This window comes from Perna viridis, chromosome 7 (genome assembly GCF_037379345.1).
Source record: "Perna viridis isolate PV_CMFRI_1.1 ecotype Kerala chromosome 7, ASM3737934v1, whole genome shotgun sequence".
Classification (NCBI taxonomy): Eukaryota; Metazoa; Mollusca; class Bivalvia; order Mytilida; family Mytilidae; genus Perna; species Perna viridis.
In genome coordinates, this window is record NC_142451.1 from 5038187 (window position 1) to 5053991 (window position 15805).

The 15805-nt window shown below is 34.7% G+C and overlaps 1 protein-coding gene across 3 annotated transcripts; it reads left to right on the forward strand.

The window, feature by feature from the left end:
- Positions 1-690: 690 nt before the first annotated feature.
- LOC148611054 (uncharacterized) lies at positions 691-13311 on the forward strand. 3 transcript variants are annotated; one of them, XM_088591130.1, is made up of 8 exons: positions 691-993; positions 4425-4529; positions 7802-7904; positions 8211-8334; positions 8692-8760; positions 8957-9099; positions 10663-11181; positions 13036-13311. In XM_088591130.1, exons 2-7 carry the CDS (start codon positions 4429-4431, stop codon positions 10666-10668), a joined length of 546 nt encoding a protein of 181 aa, XP_088447256.1. In that variant the 5' UTR covers positions 691-993; positions 4425-4428; the 3' UTR covers positions 10669-11181; positions 13036-13311. The 3 variants fall into 3 exon arrangements, with proteins under 3 accessions (XP_088447256.1, XP_088447258.1, XP_088447257.1); XM_088591132.1 differs by having other exon boundaries at positions 693-993; positions 6128-7904; XM_088591131.1 differs by lacking the exon at positions 691-993 and adding an exon at positions 1071-1312.
- Positions 13312-15805: the final 2494 nt, after the last annotated feature.

Below are 15805 nucleotides of genomic sequence, written 5' to 3' on the forward strand. Positions count from 1 at the left end.
AAGAGTTATACTACTAAGGCTTTACGGTCGTCATCCGATATGGTGTGTCCATCTAAACATGAGAGCATATTCGCTAAATTTGTGTATGTATATACCGGGCATGATACAAGACACTCGAGGGAACTCGTTTATATGTAGGCTACTAGGACATGTTCGGTCCATATTCATGATTTTTGTAGAGTCCGTGTGGCTCGATGTTTCATTTTATATCTGTATATTATGTGTCTTTTCTGTCCCAGTTTCTTTGCTAAGATTTCAACCGCCCCGACATCGATTTTTACAAAAAAATTGGTGCAATTTTAGTCTTTATTAATAGGATTTACATTACAAGTGGGTAGTGATTTCAATTTGTGATGCTAAAAAAATACAATACTTTAATTTTCCGTAATTCCACTAATAGGGGGATTCCGGTTAAGGAAAGTCTAAATTTTCAAATAAAAATAAAATTATTTAGCCCATAAGTTAATTTAAAACCCTTGCCATCTTTGTGAAGTGGCCTTAGGGAGGGGTTACCGGAATAGTAGTAATTAAGTTGTTAATTTCGAAAATGAACCGTTCGCCGGAACTAATATAGAACACTTCAAGTTCGTTGAAGTGTAACAGTATAAGATAGTATTTATAACGGTAGAAAATCATTATGACAAAACGGACAATTAGATAAAACATGACCCCATTTCCCCTCCGCTCTAGGCTATATTTGTACCATAAACATGACCTCCTTACTTTAAGTGGTTGTATTTTATACCTATGAGGACCGAAATGAATATTTACAATTTGTAATTTCAGTGAAGCATTGGAGAGCTCTCATCAAGGACAGGTGTCGACTTTTACCTGAAAATGTCATAATTTTCAGTTGTTCGGTATATAAATGGTGATATGTTAAATTTGCCTACGGCAAAATGTTTGAAAAAACTGTTCACAATTCGGGTCCGAACTATAGCCACGGGAAGCTATCCAGTAAAATCTTAAACAATGCTATAAACTTTAAAACGGGTAAGTGCTATACTTATACATGTATTATTTATGAGAAATCAAACAAAAGAAACTTAACTGATCAAGGTGATTTTATATGACATTGTATATAAATTCTGACATATGTATCATCATTTTGACATGTACAACTGACAGGCGCATAATTATACGGTATATTACTAAACAGTTAAGGTTGCCTGGATTGTGTAAACATCAAATTAGCGGCAATTAAAAAAAAACAGAAATTATGAAAAAGAATTAGTGACAAATGTGTGACAAATGTGTGACTTCCGTTATACTGCTAATGATAGTAAATGGATTGATAGGCAGTCTTCATAAGGTAACTATTCATAACCAAAAGTTGCTAAATCAATGTTCTATCTACTGTACTCTTGTTGCTCCTTGTCGGCTCCTGATTGTGATATAAAAGATGTTATGATACGCTATGTATTGCTTTTGTAATCCGGAAGAGCCCGAAAAACATTAAGCGCTAATTGTGCCTCTAATATCTCTATAGTGCTGTGTTCTAAAAAGGAAAGGTGCCTGGTGGCTCTTTCTACCTTCTCCTAAAATAAAACAGTAAAATACAAGAGCTGGCAAAACAAAACAAGCAGTTATAATAGTGTAACAAAACAATACTAGATATGTACCCTGTTCCGTGTGTAACAAAATGAACATGTACCATATGGCGTTGAAAACTATAATGGACTTGTTTCCTATGCCTTGACTAACAATAAGGACATGTTCCCTATGCCTCGAGTAACAATAAGGACACTAGTGTTCCCTATGCCTTGAGTAACAATAAGGTCACTACTGTTCCCTATGCCTTCAGTAACAATAAGAACGTGTAACGATAACGGACATGTTCCTTAAGCCGTGAGTAACAATAAGGACCTGTTCCATATATAAATATACTGGATCTGTTTCCTATGCTGTAATTGCAATATTGGACCTGTTCCTCTTTGTCGTGAGTAACAAAGCAATACTGGATCTGTTCCCTATGTCGTGAGTAACAAAACAACACTGGATGTGACCATGTGTCGTGAGTAACAAAGCAATATCGGATTTGTTCCCTATGTCGTGAGTAACAAAACAATAATGGATCTTTTCCCTATGCCTAGGTAACAAAACAATATTGGATCTGTTCCCTATGCCGTATATAACAAAGAAATATCAGATCTGTCCCTATGTCGTGAGTAATAAAGCAATATCGTAGGTAACATAACAATACTGCATGATCTGTTCCTATGTCGTGATAACAAAGAAATATCGGATCTGTCCCTATGTCGTGAGTAACAATGAAATCGGATCTGTTCCCTATGTTCTGAGTAACAAAACAATACTGGATCTGTCTCTATGTCGTGAGTAACAAAACAATCATGGACCTGTTTCCTATGCCATGAATAACAAAACAATTCTGGATCTGTTCCCTAAACTGTCGATCTCAAAACAATACTGGATCTGTTCCCTTTGCTGTGTGTGAATTAACAATACTTGATCTGTTCCCTATGTCGTAGCAAAACAATATTGGATCAGTTTCCTATGCCGTAAGTAACAATACTCGACCTGTTCCCTATGTCGTGAGTTACAAAACAATACTGGATCTGTCTGTATGTCACGAGTAACAAAACAAGACCGGATCTGTTCCATATGCCGTTGGTAACAAAACAATAATGGATCTATCACTTAGTCGTGAGCAACAAGGCAATATCGGATTTGTTCTCTATGTCGTGAGTAACAAAACAATACTGGATCTGCCTGTATGTCATGAGCATCAAAACAATACTGGGTCTGTTCCCTATATTATGAGTAACAAAACAATAATGGATCTGTCTCTATGTTGTGAGTAGCAAAACAATACTAGATTTTTTCCCTATGGCGTGGGTAACAAAACAGGAAACAAAATGCATCTCTTCGCTTTGCTGTATGGTATTCACAAATTACCTACTTCTTTCTATGCATAATTCCTATTCAGAATTTTCACATATTACTGGTATTATTTTTTTCTGGTGATTTTCCATCAATTTTAACGATTTTTTATATACCAAAAAAGGGATAAAACCACCAGAAGTGTTTTAAATTTGTTTTATCTTATACATAAGCGGTGTATTTTTCGAGATCGTTCAGTCTTAGGTTAGCTTCGATAGGTGTAATTGTGAATCTATCACAAAGAGATTTATGATGTTACAATATCAGCTTTAGTAGGACTTAGTGTTCCTCAAAATCACAAATGTTTGGATTGTATAAAAACGGTGATCAAAAGTTTCTTTTATCAAATATATATATATATCGACAATGTGACCGAATTCTTTTGGTCTTAGATTTCATCTCGTTAAAATTTCCATGACATTAAAACGTTTTTCGAAAAGTCTTACATTCCTTGTATATAAACTAACGTGTAACAAACGAAGTAATTTTAAAGTATCTATACCTCTGGGGAACACAGAACAGCCTATAGGCGTATACATGTATTTATAAAATCTATGCACACTTTTACAACTACTGTCATGTTATATAATATAACAGAAACCTTTTATTTTTGTCTGTGCAGTGTAAGATATCATAATAAAAGAAGTCGTTGTTCGTATTACGCTTGATCTTGATTTCACCTTGACAGAAAATATAAATACATACATGGTATAGCGTTTCTTAACCTTTAAAATATTCAGATGACACTAGATATCTCTGTTGTCAGGATTGTAACACTTTAATATATTTTTCTCGGTCAAACGATGATAATCGAGGCTTGAACTCTTGAGTTTTGGAAATAATTTGTAAAAAAGTATACAACGTACCTAAGAATCCATGATCACTTGGTACTTGTGAGGAAGTAAGTATTGTTCTGACTAAAAACCAGGCAGGGGGTGATTCATCACATAACAAAACTGTTTAAATACGTTTGTTAGGTGTTAGGTCCTAAAAACAACTCTTCCTATGTCTGTTGTATATCGTAAAATATTTTTGACGGATTATACAGTGTAAAAAGTCTGGCGAGAAATTTCCCCGTACTTTTTCTGAAGTAGAATATAACCAAATTCTACATGTTTATATCTCCAGTGGGCAACTTTTATTCGCACTTTTGTTTTTATGAGGCCTACTGAAGGATTTCCAATCAAAAATATTTTTGACTAAGAAATGCATGAGTCACTTATAAGCTGCTCCTTTGTTTTAAGGCAGAGATGCACTTAAATGTACGTGCATTTTGTTTTGTCATATTGGTATTACACGGGAAACCGATATTCTCTTTCCCTCTCACGATGGTAATTATGCTTCAAACATCAGCATAGAATATGAAGTCAGAATGAACATCTTTTAAATATCATTATGAGTAATTGTGATTGTGTATTTAAAAAATAGCCATGATACAAATGTAGTTCGTCCTTTAAGATTTCCTATTTTGAATACATTCAGCCTTACTTCCCCGCTGCTATTAGTTTTTTTTCTATTTTTAGGAGAATGGCTTTGACAGAAGAGCGTGCAGCCTGTCTGTTTTGGGCCGGTACTATATGTGCATTCCTGTTTACCATATTGTATTCATCATTCTGCATTCTTAAAATGTAAGTTGAATCTCGTAACTACAATGAATAATTCCATCCATTTTCAAAGTCAAATACCGATAAACTAAACAAGGTAAAAAAAAACAAACAATAACAATTTTAAATTGTTCACCAGCATTGGCTAGAGGGCACGATAAAAGTAAAAAGGTCAACGACACGTTGTGTTTTAGGATGCAACAACCAAAATCCACCAAAACTTTAATATATTAGTATTGTCGATGTAAGAAATGACAGTGAACAGATCGATTATCGAGCATTGTACATTGGTCGTGATTGAGAACAGATCGATTATCGAGCATTGTACATTGGTCGTGATTGAGAACAGATCGGTTACCGAGCATTGTACATTGGTCGTGATTGAGAACCGATCGATTACCGAGCATTGTACATTGGTCGTGATTGAGAACCGATCGATTACCGAGCATTGTACATTGGTCGTGATTGAGAACAGATCGATTACCGAGCATTGTACATTGGTCGTGATTGAGAACAGATCGGTTACCGAGCATTGTACATTGGTCATGATTGAGGATTTTTAGGAATAATTGTGTTCCCCAGTTCATTTTTGTTACTATTTCCACAAACTACATTTTTGTACTACCGTTTCACAAACAAATCAAGTATCAAGGTTTGACAAAAAAATTTCTATTGATAAGTGATCAATGTGGACTTTGGCTTTTTAAATCATTTATGATATATTTCAGAAACTGCAATGAATGAATTTACTCAGCCTTATATATTTTAAAGGCGTTGGAGGCTACAATTAATTATTGAATTTTTATTTTCTAAAATTGAAAGACAATTAAAGATAATAACCCTTTTTTTATTTTAAAATAACATTTTTTATGGCACGTCGTATTATATTTATTCCAATTTGTAGATATCTTCTATTTTTATAAGATATCTTACAAAATAAATAAAATATCTTATGTAATGTACAGTTTATAAGATATTTTTTTTTAAATATATAAGATATTTTTTTAAATATATAAGATATCTTAAATACTTTATCATATATCTTACATAGGTTATAAGGTATTTCATTAGTATACAAGATACATAATAAACCGAGATATCTCATATATACTTTATAAGATATCTTTATGCAGAATACTAGAACGTCAACAACTGCTCCCTTGCAAATAGCCAATCATAAATTTAAGAAATAATTCGTGGAGGGGGTAGATTTGTGCTCATTTTAACATGGGGTCGGCATTTATATTCGATTATTTAACACCGAGCGACATGAGGACGTGATGTTAGAAATTCCATTTATTCGCTGCAGTACTTGGCGGCGCAAATTTAACGGTAGAGGAAAGGTATACAAACGTTTTATGCAATGGCTTGAAAGCTTTTAAAAGAGCCAATTGTCGCTCCGACACACATGATCAAGTTTCTGTCGTCCAAAATTTAGGGACCCTTTATTGTTATCATACCGGGTATAAGATATGAGATTAAAACTTTCTTTTACAGGACATATTCTTTGTAACATATCTCATAAGGTTTTTTTTTACAATATCTTATAAACTTCACAAGTTATCTTATTAACTGTATCAGATATAAATAAAATTATATAAGATATCTCGTTTCTTTTATAGAGTAATCAAGAGAACCAAGGTTATAGTGGTAATCAAAAGAACGCAATCCAGGGACAAAGACCAGACACGGAAAACAGACATACAAAACAAAGAACACAAAGTAACCAAAACCATACATACAAATTAACAAAAGCAAATGAGCAACTCGGACTCCACTAAAAACTGGGAGCATGGACCAGGTCCACCTTCAGGGTAAGCGTCCACTGCTCCTCTAGAAACACCCGCCGAGTTGCTCACAAAAAGTCAAGTCCGGGGTAGACAAACGAGGAAAGGAAACCCATGACCCGTTGAATAAATCAGTTTTCATGGTGCAGATGGATACACCATAACGATCCACGAGTTCATGATGACGACCATAAAACTTCTGTAGTGATGACTTCAATCTTGTAGCAACATAACCTAGTTCCAGAAGCCTATTTGTTAGAGTTCGAGCGCGATACAAAAAGTCTGGGTAGTTTCGGCAAGCTCTGGCATAACGTATGAGTTGTGATATGAACACTCCATACGCAGGTGCTGAAGGGATGTTGCAACAGATGAAAGGAAAGTTGACAATTTTTAATGAAAAGTCATCACGTTTATCGTAAAGTTTGGTCAATAGTTTTCCTTTACCATCGATTACTAAGTGTAGGTCAAGATATGAGGCTGACTTCACAGTGTCTGTAGTATCCTTTATCTCAAGTTCTTTTGGGTAGATGCGATGTATGAAATCCCCGAAATTAGGATTGTTTAAAGATAATACGTTATCTATATAGCGGTAACTGAGATCAAAGGATCTAGCCAAACGATATTCTTTCTTTCGGATCAGATCAGCTATAAAGTCAGCCTCATAAGAGTGAAGGAATAGATCAGCAAGTAAAGGAGCACAATTTGTTCCCATTGGAATGCCGACCGTTTGTTGAAAAACACGTCCACCACACAGGACAAATATGTTGTCGATTAAAAATTCCAGCATTTTGTAAACATCTTCCTCTGTATATTTGGAAGATGATTTGAATTATTTCTTACAAAGTATGAGGAATCTCTACCAAGAACTATATATTTGTATCTAGGTGTACCATCTGTTTTGGAAAAACAACGATGCATAATGTTTTTAAGTCGGGATTTTAACTGGGTATGGGGAATAGAAGTATACAGTGTTGTAAAATCATAGGTGTTAATGCAATTATATTCACATAATAGTTGTGAACTGATTGTCTCCAAAAGATCTTTCGAATTTTTCAGGATCCACATTGAATTAATACCACTACGAGAGTAACAAGTGTTGTGGTAGGACTGCAGACCCTCTTTGACAGTTGTGAGTATAGAAGTTTAAAGTTTTGAAAGAGGTTTGGTGCTACATTTTGCAGAACCAGCTATGAAACGTTGTTTGTATGGATTCTTGTGGAGTTTAGGAATCCAGTAAAGGATATCTTTTGAAGATATATGCTATCTTATAAACTTTATAAGATATCTTATATATGTTATAAGATATTTTATTGAAAAAAGAAGATATCTACTGAAAGAGTAGAGTATCAACAAAAGTCAAAATAGCGCTGCAAACAACGTTGGGGTTTTTAGGAATCGCCCTGTCAACTTACATTTCCTTCTAAACCGCTCAAAGGGTTACATATCTAAACTGCTTTGTTCTTTCATTTGCATTCTTTATGGGAATTTGTTATTACTTTTTTGCTTCAGAAAACCAGTTGGTTCAGAAACATGTGCTTTTCTAGAAATCGCTACCGTAGCGTCAGTACTTGCCTTTATTATAGGAATGGGATATTATTGCTATAAACAGAAGGTAAGTTTATTGCGCTCTCATAAAAATGTACACTTTTATTTTGTTATATATGTTTATTCTCTTCCTTTATGAAGCTATATTCACATTATTTCTCAAACTTTAAAAATAGACAAAAAAGCAAGCAAAAGCAAACAAAAACATTACAAAACAAGAAATACGAAAACAAATCACATTTCGTTTCTTAAATTACATGTTTGTATCACCCTTGAAATATACTATTAAAGTTTGAAATACTAGAACATGAATTCAGTTTTGCAAATAATGTTACTCAATTTCAACTGTTAATACATTGTCTATTGTTTACAGTTTGGAATGTCTGTTCAGAATGATTTATATGCTAATTATACTCACTGGACCATATCCAAGCCTCTCAACTACACCAAGGAGACAGGGACACTGAGTCCTGTATCTGATGACGAATTACCATCAGGTACTTTTGTTATAGTCTTTAGTGCTCAGTAATCCTTGCCAGAATAAATATATATACAGTATGTATATCCTATAGCCATCAAGTAGAATAATGACCATATTTGTCACAGACGAGTGGTCACTATCCTTGTGGGAAAGAAGTCCGATAATCCAAGCTGGAAAAATCTGTGAAATCCTTGCACTTAGGTCTTGACACATGTGAGGCTCCAACCAAAAGGGATTCCAATGACAGGGCCTCAATGACCACTTGAAGTCCTTAAAATTTATATTCCTATTCTAATCATATTTCTATAACATACAGTATATGTTACACAAATTGTTGGTTTTATCAGTGATTTTAGTATTTTTCCATTTTCAGATTTTGAGTGCTCTATATGTAGTGAAGGCAAGGAACAGATGCTGGTAGTTCAGTTAAATTGCTTGCATTGTAAGTTTCACAATTAAAAGCGTTTCATTAATTGTTAATTGAATTCAACCAATATTTTGTTTCAATAGTATGCAAGAAAATTTGTCGTCGTTTTTGTTAAAAAAAACTTAACAAACAACGAAAGAACGCCAGGAAGATCCCTGTAATATAGCAATTGCTAATATCGTAAAATTTAAATGCTGTGTACATTCGACAGATTTCCATAAAACATGTATACAGCAATGGTTTAGATCTGACCATCAAAAACGTTGTCCACTATGTCGGACTCGACAGAGCAGAAGAGAAAGACTTGTCGTATTAACCATAGTACCTCCTATACTACCAGTCACACAATTAGAGGTGAGTTCGAATAGTCGTATTAACCATAGTACCTCCTACACTACCAGTCACATAATCAGAGGCGAGTTCGATTAGTCGTATTAACCATAGTACCTCCTACACTACCAGTCACACAATTAGAGGTGAGAAAGATTAGTCGTATTAACCATAGTACCTCCTACACTACCAGTCACATAATCAGAGGCGAGTTCGATTAGTCGTATTAACCATAGTACCTCCTACACTACCAGTCACACAATTAGAGGTGAGAAAGATTAGTCGTATTAACCATAGTACCTCCTACACTACCAGTCACACAATCAGAGGTGAGAAAGATTAGTCGTATTAACCATAGTACCTCCTACACTACCAGTCACACAATCAGAGGTGAGAAAGATTAGTCGTATTAACCATAGTACCTCCTACACTACCAGTCACAATCAGAGGTGAGAAAGATTAGTCGTATTAACCATAGTACCTCCTACACTACCAGTCACATAATCAGAGGTGAGAAAGATTAGTCGTATTAACCATAGTACCTCCTACACTACCAGTCACACAATCAGAGGTGAGAAAGATTAGTCGTATTAACCATAGTACCTCCTACACTACCAGTCACACAATCAGAGGTGAGAAAGATTAGTCGTATTAACCATAGTACCTCCTACACTACCAGTCATACAATTAGAGGTGAGAAAGATTAGTCGTATTAACCATAGTACCTCCTACACTACCAGTCACAATCAGAGGTGAGAAAGATTAGTCGTATTAACCATAGTACCTCCTACACTACCAGTCACATAATCAAAGGTGAGAAAGATTAGTCGTATTAACCATAGTACCTCCTACACTACCAGTCACACAATCAGAGGTGAGGTCGAATAGTCGTATTAACCATAGTTACCTACTACACTACCAGTCACACAATCAGAGGTGAGAAAGATTAGTCGTATTAACCATAGTACCTCCTATGCTACCAGTCACAATCAGAGGTGAGAAAGATTAGTCGTATTAACTATAGTACCTCCTACACTACCAGTCACACAATCAGAGGTGGGGTCGATTGGGTTTCCAAAAACTGCCAGTGCCAGTAATATTCTAAGTACTGTTCGCTGTACACAAATAGATACAATATTATGAAATTAGCAAACCATCACACAAACTCACTAGCTATTCGAAATTTAGCTGTTTGTTTTTGTTTTGTTGTTATGTTGTTGTTTCAATTTTTTGTTTTTGTAAACCACACAAGGGTAAAGAAAGAGCTTAAATCGGAAAAAAATATAGAAAATAAAAACAGACAGCATTGTCTGTGTAGTATAATTGCTGTCTTTTGGTTGCTCTATACGGGAGTAACTGTCATTTTCGATTTATTACCACTAATTCCTATTACTTTTCAGTCGGGAATAGATACGTATACCTTGGCTGTTTAAAACACATGTACATGACTGTCTGAAATGAAAATTAATTGTTCTTTGAATTACCAGTATCTCCATCAGCTTGTAAAGCAAGGGGTAGAAAAATGTTACATTTAAATTAACGACAATGGTATATCATGTGCGTAATATTTTCTTCTATGATTTCTAGGTATGACCATAGTATCAAGTCATGGCGTCCGAATAACACTAATTATCTTTGATGTTGCTTTGTTCATCTTTGATGACATGTGATTGACACCAATTATCTTTTCATCTTTGATGACGTGTGAGTGACAGTCCGCAATGGTAGCGTAATTGGCAACCTCAGAACAAACATGATATTTCAGAGTGGTGCTAAAAGTGTAGAAATTTGCATCGTGATCTATTAAAATGATTTATGTATATATTCGCATTTTTGTAAAATACTATTTTTTTTTATTTATAAAAAAAAGAAGATATTATAATTCTGTCTATAGTTGTTTAATTCAGTTTGCTTCAAGTTATTTTTATTCTTAATACTTTATCAGAAAATGTATATATATCAAGATAAAATTCATTGATACAAGTTACACAAGTAGAGATTATATGTTTAGTATAAATTAATTCCTTAAAGCTTCCAGTAATCAAACATGGGGAGCTGATTACAGTAATCAAACATGGGGAGCTGATTACTTAATTGTATGAGAAAGTAAGTCGTTTCTATTTCGAATTGTGAATTTTCCATCTTGTCACAGTGTTTTTTTTTCTCTTTTCTTTTTTTTTTAGCTGATGGAATATATATGTTGATGTTGTACGTAATTCGCGGGTTTGGTCAATTTAAACTTAAGGATCAAAGCCAAAGTCTATACGATACTACGCTGTACTAGAAAATCTCTGTTAGGAGAATTATTTTAAGTTTTCAACTGATTTTTTTTCCGTATATCACCGATATTGGTCAATCTTTGTCATATCGGTACAGCTGGACCAATGTACCTAGGTTATGAAGTCCCAGTTTCTCAGAGGGTGGTTGTCATATCGGTACAGCTGGACCAATGTACCTAGGTTATGAAGTCCCAGTTTCTCAGAGGGTGGTTGTCATATCGGTACAGCTGGACCAATGTACCTAGGTTATGAAGTCCCAGTTTCTCAGAGGGTGGTTGTCATATCGGTACAGCTGGACCAATGTACCTAGGTTATGAAGTCCCAGTTTCTCAGAGGGTGGTTGTCATATCGGTACAGCTGGACCAATGTACCTAGGTTATGAAGTCCCAGTTTCTCAGAGGGTGGTTGTCATATCGGTACAGCTGGACCAATGTACCTAGGTTATGAAGTCCCAGTTTCTCAGAGGGTGGTTGTCATATCGGTACAGCTGGACCCATGTACCTAGGTTATGAAGTCCCAGTTTCTCAGAGGGTGGTTGTCATATCGGTACAGCTGGACCAATGTACCTAGGTTATGAAGTCCCAGTTTCTCAGAGGGTGGTTGTCATATCGGTACAGCTGGACCAATGTACCTAGGTTATGAAGTCCCAGTTTCTCAGAGGGTGGTTGTCATATCGGTACAGCTGGACCAATGTACCTAGGTTATGAAGTCCCAGTTTCTCAGAGGGTGGTTGTCATATCGGTACAGCTGGACCAATGTACCTAGGTTATGAAGTCCCAGTTTCTCAGAGGGTGGTTGTCATATCGGTACAGCTGGACCAATGTACCTAGGTTATGAAGTCCCAGTTTCTCAGAGGGTGGTTGTCATATCGGTACAGCTGGACCCATGTACCTAGGTTATGAAGTCCCAGTTTCTCAGAGGGTGGTTGTCATATCGGTACAGCTGGACCAATGTACCTAGGTTATGAAGTCCCAGTTTCTCAGAGGGTGGTTGTCATATCGGTACAGCTGGACCAATGTACCTAGGTTATGAAGTCCCAGTTTCTCAGAGGGTGGTTGTCATATCGGTACAGCTGGACCAATGTACCTAGGTTATGAAGTCCCAGTTTCTCAGAGGGTGGTTGTCATATCGGTACAGCTGGACCAATGTACCTAGGTTATGGAGTCCCAATTTCAGATTGTGGTTTTATCTACGTTCTCTCTTATTTTTGTTGTCCTCTTGTTTTGACATTAACCAGTTGGTGCGTTCACAATTCTACAAATTGATATCGATGTGTATCAATGGTACCTTTAAACTGTGAGCAGTATTTTGGTACCATTGGTAAGATATTTAACCATTTAATTTTAAAATAGCTAGTATGATTACATACTCTTAAAAAGACAGGAAAATTGTTCCCGTATTAAATTGTACTAAATAGTTCCTTGAATATTCAACCTGACAGGAATAATGTTACCATCGATATCTTGTACGGAACTAGTGGCTGCCAAAATAATAATAATAATAATAATAATAATAACCATAATTGATAAACAAAGGTATCAATGATTTTTTTTTACCCACAGTAATTGTTGGTTCAACTGTGAACGTACCTTATAACAATCAGTTTATAAATACTGTTTTGTCGTTTGCTTTTTTTTCATTTTAGTTAAAAAAGACTTATAATTCTAGTACTTCATTATAGCAGGGTTGGGGAAATAAAACCAAAGAATCAAACAGCAAGAAGTAGTTAGAAAAGCTCTGCAGTAGTACTCTAACCAACACAACTGAATGGTAAATAAACACTTGGTATTTCCAAGACGTCATCCAATGAGGTCTTATACCCAGTTATCAACAGAAAAATAAATCATCTCAGTAATAATCAATACTTCCTGTAACCAGTCTACGTCGACGCATGTGACTTTTTGATATACCTATAGGCGGTTAATGACTTTCACGTAATAAATACATGTAAAAATCATTTTTGTCGTACAAAACTACGTTAACAAAAGTCGAAGGTTTCCGATTACTTCGAGCAAGGACATATCATATGGTTGATGCGCTATTCTGTAAACGTAAGTACATGTAATACTTCACTAGGTATTACTTACGTTTGCAGAAAATCTTAACACCATATGATATGTAATTGCTCGAAGTAATCGGAAACCTTCGCCTGCGAGACCCGCGGTTACTATATCGAATGAGAGACCTTCTGACAAAATCGTGATGAGAGAACTCATTTCTACATCCAAAGGATTCTGTAAACTAATTTGCATACAAAATTGACTTTTGTGACACAAAAGTGAATTTTGTGTTAAATTGCATACAAAAGTTATTTTATTATGACAAAATTCAATTTTGTGACAAAATTTAATTTTGTCACAATATTTCTCAGTTTTGTATGCAAATTAGTTCACAGAATCAATTGAATTACAATATTCAAATTAGGTAACAAAGTTAAGTCTGATACAAAAATGAAATTTGTAATAACAAAAGTAACTTTTGTTCTCTGAAAGATTATTTTATATGACAAAATTTAAATTTGTAGTATGTTATAAATTTTGTTTTTGTTGAACAAAACTTACTTTTGTCTGTACAGAATTGAATTTTGAGTATAAAACCACAAGAATTCCATTCGGCGCCCCGTAAGCATTCAAATTCAGTTAAAGTGCGCCAATAGGGACGGAAAAACAGCCAGATATTTTGAACACTGAAAACAATTCAAATGATTTAATTAAAAAAAAAAACCAAAGTTTGAATAGCAAGAAAACGCATGAGATAGCTCTTGATAAGTTGATTAATGTCCTGTACGAAATTTTGAACATGTCCAGTGTATTTTGGTAGTGAATTACGTTACTTCTGGACACCCATGTTGAATAATAATAGTTTCATCATACAATTATTCAAAACTGCGCTTCAAATGATATCATTCGATAGAAAAATGCACACAACACAAAGCAAATATTTTGTTCAGAAATTGTTATATTTTTTAAAGATGCTCTATATTTTATAACATCTAGTAAAAAAATAATAAAACAAAATGAAATTGAAAACAAGTTTCCTTTTTATTCTTTGGAAACATAATTAGCAAAAGATGAAGGCCAATTTAGCAACCTATTTCCATTCATACATCTTTTAGGTGATATATAGAAAACAATTGTGGATTTAAATCCAATTTGAATGTTTATAATTAGCTTAACGTGAATGGCCGACTTTGTAACGTAATTCACTTATAACAGTGTAATATATAATCAATGGCTTTCTCATGCTTAAATTGGAACACATAACAGAATTGGAAGGTTAAACACAAAAAACAACAAATTGCAATATTTTGGCGATTGATATTAAAAAAAATCATACATGTATCTGTTAAGTTTGTCACTTTTATATACGCCACATGAAGAAACATAGAAGTCTTTAGTGGCATGTAAGGAAATGATAATGGTACTATTGGTTCGATAAATTTTTTAACATATTATAACAAATATTTCTGGAATACTTTCAAAGCATAAAATGTTTGATCAACGAGTAGTCTTCTAGCAGAATAATTACAATGTTAAAATTAAAATGTAACGTAATTCACAGAAACAACTTTTCGCTGTTATTGTAACGTCACTTGAAAGAGTGATCAAGCTAGGGAACCAAGATTCTAGCGGAAATCAGAAGAATGTAATCCAGGGACAAAGACCAGACACGGAAAACATTCAAACACAACAAAGAACATAAAGTAACTAAGATAATACATACAAAGTAACAAAAGTAAATGAGCAACTCGGACTCCACTAAAAACTGGGAGCATGGACCAGGTGTACCGGTTGGGTAATCGTCCTCTGCTATTCTAGAAACACCCACCGAGCTGCTCATAAAATGTAAGTCCAGGGTAGACGAAAGAGGAAGGAAAACCATGATACGTTGAACCCCCAGACCCCTTGCCGTAATTTTGCCTACACTTCAATTTGGCCTCAGCTACGCGTCTGTTTGTCATAAAGTTTGGTCAATAGTTTTCATTTACCATCGATCTCTACATGTAGGTCAAGATGTGCGGCTGACTTTACAGTGTTTGTGGTATCCTTTATCTCAAGTTCTTTGGGGTAGATGCGATGTATCAAATCCCGAGAATAGGATTGTTTAAAGATAATACGTCATCTATACAGCTGAGAAATTGAAATTAATCGTTGCTTAACGGTGCATTATCATATATTTTATCGTAGTGATGCTTGATTTCAATATATATTCCTTGTTTTCAAGTGATCTGAATAAACAAAAACAAAAAATAATTTATAATCTATATCAGTTCACGAAGAAGCTTACATATCGTTTTTGTGCTTACTTAAATTTTTGCAATGATTAAATTGTTTTTGACTGGCTTTTGCATTTTGAAAGGTATTTCTAATGTTTCTCACGACAAGTTGTCATGTGAAACCATTTTCTGTAATCAAAATACACAGTTTATGAATAGGTGAATTACGTTACAC

Excerpts from the sequence above, each read along its gene's own strand:
- LOC148611054 (XM_088591130.1), top strand. The coding sequence starts at position 4,429 with ATGGCTTTGACAGAAGAGCGTGCAGCCTGTCTGTTTTGGGCCGGTACT. Across the intron at positions 7,905-8,210 it reads ATTATTGCTATAAACAGAAG|TTTGGAATGTCTGTTCAGAA; the intron begins GTAAGTTTATTG and ends TATTGTTTACAG. Across the intron at positions 8,761-8,956 it reads TCAGTTAAATTGCTTGCATT|ATTTCCATAAAACATGTATA; the intron begins GTAAGTTTCACA and ends TACATTCGACAG.